This window comes from Rhinopithecus bieti, unplaced genomic scaffold (assembly GCF_001698545.2).
Source record: "Rhinopithecus bieti isolate Rb0 unplaced genomic scaffold, ASM169854v2 scaffold_39435, whole genome shotgun sequence".
NCBI classification, from domain to species: Eukaryota; Metazoa; Chordata; class Mammalia; order Primates; family Cercopithecidae; genus Rhinopithecus; species Rhinopithecus bieti.
Genome location: NW_016816239.1, coordinates 76,425 through 81,110, shown reverse-complemented (window position 1 = coordinate 81,110; position 4,686 = coordinate 76,425). Strand labels below are relative to the sequence as shown.

The 4,686-nt window shown below is 34.6% G+C and overlaps 1 protein-coding gene across 1 annotated transcript in view; it reads right to left on the bottom strand.

Annotated features, from left to right (window-relative positions):
• LOC108516921 (MICOS complex subunit MIC27) overlaps positions 1-4,686 on the bottom strand; it is a gene marked incomplete at its 3' end in the record, with an annotated part of 63,791 nt that overhangs the window by 4,646 nt on the left and 54,459 nt on the right. The window contains exon 2 of the mRNA XM_017854677.1: positions 1,537-1,641. Coding sequence (XP_017710166.1) covers positions 1,537-1,641 — 105 coding nt within the window. The remainder of the gene's footprint in view (positions 1-1,536; positions 1,642-4,686) is intronic.

Below are 4,686 nucleotides of genomic sequence, written 5' to 3'. Positions count from 1 at the left end.
TTCTGCTTCTAGAAATTCATTCTAAGGAAATGGTTATAGACGAATATATAGATTCAATACAAAGTGGTTCAACAAGTACTGAATACAAGAGCAATAGCTGGAAATAGTCTACATTTCCAAAATTTATGAAAATTTTACATTTATTTGATGGTAGTACATTCATACAACAGAATACTTATGACACCATTAAGAGTTCTGCCCAATGTCATCTAACTAGTCAGTCATGGAATCAGGATTCAAATTCAGGCCTGATTCAAAAACATATTATTAAGTGTGTAGATAAATCTTAGGGGTGATTTAAAGTGGGAAGAGATAAAAAGCACAATGATGAATAGAATTAGTAACCACAATTACAGCTCAACAGGCTGGCATGATAAGCCAGATCAACAAGGTAAAATTTACACAGGTATAAATATACCTTCAACGAGTCCAAAAAGTTCAAATGCCTAAGTACAGACTGGGATGAGGCATACTTTACTGGTAGTCCATGTAAAAAGGCTTAATGAATTTTAGAGAACAACATGCTTACTGTATCACGGTCAAAGGCTGCTTATGAGCATGGTTGATTTTGAGCGCTCAAACATAAAACTAACACGATATTAGGCAGCATTAATAGAAATATAACATCTAGAAGAGGAGAAGTCAGAGACTGACTCTGTCCTGTAGCAGTCAAAACACCTTGGTTCATACATCCAAGTCATGGCACCAAAAACCAAAATGCTTTTAAAAGAAAACAAAGTACTTACACCTGAAGAAAACACTAACTATCCTGAACATGCTTGGCAGAGGCTGATCATGATAGTGAGGAACTCAGAGCTGTGATGTATGAGAAATAGTTGAAGCAACTAAATGCTTTAAAATGTTTATCCTGGAAGCAAAATTACTTAAAGTATGACTGATATTTAAAGGCTTGTTTTTTGAAAGAGAGAAGTTTTCTGTTTGGCACCAATGCAAGAGATACAGTACCAACAGGTAGAAGTGATTATGAGACTAATTTCTGTCTGACATAAGAAAAGGACCTTAAATTAAATGAGAGGATTTAGAAAATGGAATGGGCTCCTTAGACTCCTTTATCTAGAGTTTTATTCACGTAGAAGATATATGGCCACTAAATGTGCCTACAATAGAGGGAATTACAGTACCATACAGAAGGTTGATCTAGAAAACATCTAAGGTCACTTCCAAAACTGAGATCTTAATGAATCTCTTAAACTGAAGTTTCCTAATACTGAATGTAACTGTATACGTTTTTCAAGAAAGAAAAACCAGACTGCCTAGAACGTCTAACACCCTCTACTACTTATTGATTATTCAGTAAGAAAAACCACCAGTTGTTTTTCATTGGAGTTAGAATTTTAGATGTTTGAGTTATATATTGTCTTTTGAGATACTTCATAACTATTTCTCTCAATGTTTAAAACCTACCTAACAAAGACTTCTAAGATATTTTTGATGAGTAAAGATAATTTTTAAAAATATAGCTTTTGTGTTATCTTGATATTATACAAAGTTCATAAACCTTTGTAGGCAAATTACCTGCTCTGGTTTCACTAGCTGCTTTTTGGATTCCTCTTCTTTGACTGCATGTACACTTACAGATGCATATATCAGACCTGCAGGCATGGTTGTCAGTTTTCCCATCTGAGAAAGATATATCAAAAACACCTTTTTAGTTGAAAAGCTTTCCATCTTCCATTTCCTAATAAATTCTGGAAGAATCTCAGGTAATCTATTGGTTTCACTGTAATATATTAAATATTCAAACACTCCAAATTACTTCATACATTTTTAAGACATAGTTCATAAAATTATCTTCTCATACTGGATGGCAGAGTACTATTTTTACCTGTTTGTTAACTACTTCATAAGCAATATAGCAATATAATATTTATCTGGAATATTATTATGTAATAATATAGCAATGTAATAATTACTAAAATCTGAGGGATGGAGTGGGATTGGTCTTGGTATTCATTCAGTCTACAAACATCAGTTGAACACCTACTATGTGCCAGACTCTGGTTTTAGTGCTTAGAATATATCAGTGAACAAAACAAACATTCCTGCTCTCATACAAATGACATTCTAGTAGAGAAGAGACAGGCAATAAACACAATAAACTATATGTTATATTACAAGTTGATAAATGCTCTGGAGAATGTAAAGGATAAGAGTGGACTGGAGTACTGAGTGATGCAGGCTGCATCTTGAAATACAATTTATATTAACATTATCCATAAAAATGAATTCTTTCTATTATAAATCCTTTGCCCCAATTTTCCCAATGCATTCCCTTTTACCTGTTTCATGCTAAATCTAAAGCAAAAAGTGATCTTTGTTTTAGCTATAACTTGATTTGAATTAAGAATGCAGGAAAAGTACTGACTCTAAGAATAAAGTGTTCTAGTGTTATTCAGGTACCAAAATAATTTCCAAAGATTATCCATTCAGCAAGGGCCAAGTGTAAAGCTTTCCAAGGTACAAATATTTTAACACTCTGATTCTTTAGATGGGAAAGAAGCTTCCTGAATTTTGACAAAGGACATCATGAGGAAAGCGGTCTCCTTGTTTTACACACAAATAAAACTGTGCAACACCTGGAAGAATCATTGGCTAAAGGATTCTAAATGTTCTCCAATGACAGTGATAGTGCCTATACTTCATTTCTGACACTGTTTTTAATATTTTCTGAGAAGAGCAAGGGAAGCTACTCAGGCATCAATCAGTTATGTAATTTCCTGTTTAAACTGGGCAGGACTCTGATTTAGATTGGGGCAATAAAAATACAGGGTAAAATTAAGAGTCAACACTAAGAAGATAAATTTTGTTTATTCTCCTCCCACATGCCTCCTTCTAGTAGAGGAAACAGTATCACAGAATTATTTATCTATGCATGCTTCCCTTAAAGACATCACTTTTTTTATTTCTTATACCCAGTTGGTATTCATTAATGAAATAATAAGATTTCCATACCATACTTATGTCAGGTATAATTTAAATGTATATTAAAACTGATGCCAGCAAGTATGGTCCCCATGAACCAGGGAAATTTTGTTAATAAAAGCTCTATACTACAGGAAGGATGTAAAATTTTATAACATTTAAAAGCTTTTTTTGAAATGCCTGACTAGACTTTACTTCTTCCTAAGAGACTACTCCCTGGATATAAGACACATACTTTCAAAGTATGCTAATATCTGAATTTTTTCAACACACTAATGATCACAGAGTATACTCACATTACTTCATATAATGCAATAATAATACGTAGGCTATAAAATAATTTCATAGGTATTGCTTGATAATTATGATCTAGTTAGTATTCCAGATTATGGATTTACTCATTGAGCTCATAGCCTAAAAGTTAATATAACTTGAACATTGCCTAAGTACTTTCTCCACATTTTTTACTCTGTAAGGTAATAAGTTACCTTACAGTTACCATTCTTTCCTATTGTCTTCATAGATTCCTTGACTTTTATTGAGGAGGCAGTATGGCACAACCAAAAAAAAAATATGAGCTTAGGGTCGGGAGTGGTGGCTCACACCTGTAATCCCAGCACTTTGGGAGGCCAAGGCTGGCGGATCACCTGCGATCAGGAGTTCGAGACCAGCATGACCAACATGGTGATACCTTGTCTCTACTAAAAATACAAAATTAGCTGAGTGTGGTGGTGCATGCCTGTAATCCCAGCTACTTGGGAGGCTGAGGCAGGAGACTCGCTTGAACCCAGGAGGCAGAAGTTACAGTAAGCCGAAATAGCACCATTGCACTCCAGCCTGGGCAATAAGAGCAAAACTCTGTCTCCAAAAAAAAAAAAAAATTATATATATATGTATAAGCTTAGGAGTTAAACAGAACTTACTGTCTAAACTTGAACAAATTATTGAAGTTCTTCAAGTTATGCTGCCCAGTATGGTAACTACTAGCCTCATGTGGTCATTTAAATTGAAATTAAAATTATTAATAAATAAAAACTTCAGTTGCATTAGTCCCATTTCAAGTGCTCAACAGCCATAATGTAGACCACAGATATAAAACAAGTTCATCATTGCAGAAATTTCCAGTGGACAGTGATTTCTTAACTAGGTTAACTAAGTACTATTAGGTTAAATATCTGAAAAAATGTGTATGCCATCCTGTTGATTATCACAAGGATTAAATAAGGAGTTATATTACAATGGCTTACATTTGGTACATAGGCAATTAAGTTTAGTTTCCCATTCCTTCTGTTTGCTGAATAAAAAAATTAAGTGGCTATGCTTATTCCTCATTTTTCTTTTCACATGTATTTCATGCTAATCAGGCTCTAGTGAGAACAGTGAGAACAATAAAATCTATCCAGCATATTTATTACCTCCAAACAAAAAAAGGTCACAAGTTTTGTCAAAAGAAATCAGGAAGACTGGCACACTAGGGCATCTGCAAGTCTGTTATACTGGTGAAGTACATGTAACTGTCTTAAAGAGGGAAAGCTAATAGTACAGCACATTGAAAATTTTTGAACGAAGATTGGCAAGCTACAACTCTGGGCTAAATCTGGCCTGGACGCTAAGCTAAAAATGTTTTTAAAAAACATATTTAAAGATATGTAGGCCGGGTGCGGTGGCTCAAGCCTGTAATCCCAGCACTTTGGGAGGCCGAGACGGGCGGATCACGAGGTCAGGAGATCGAGACCATCCTGG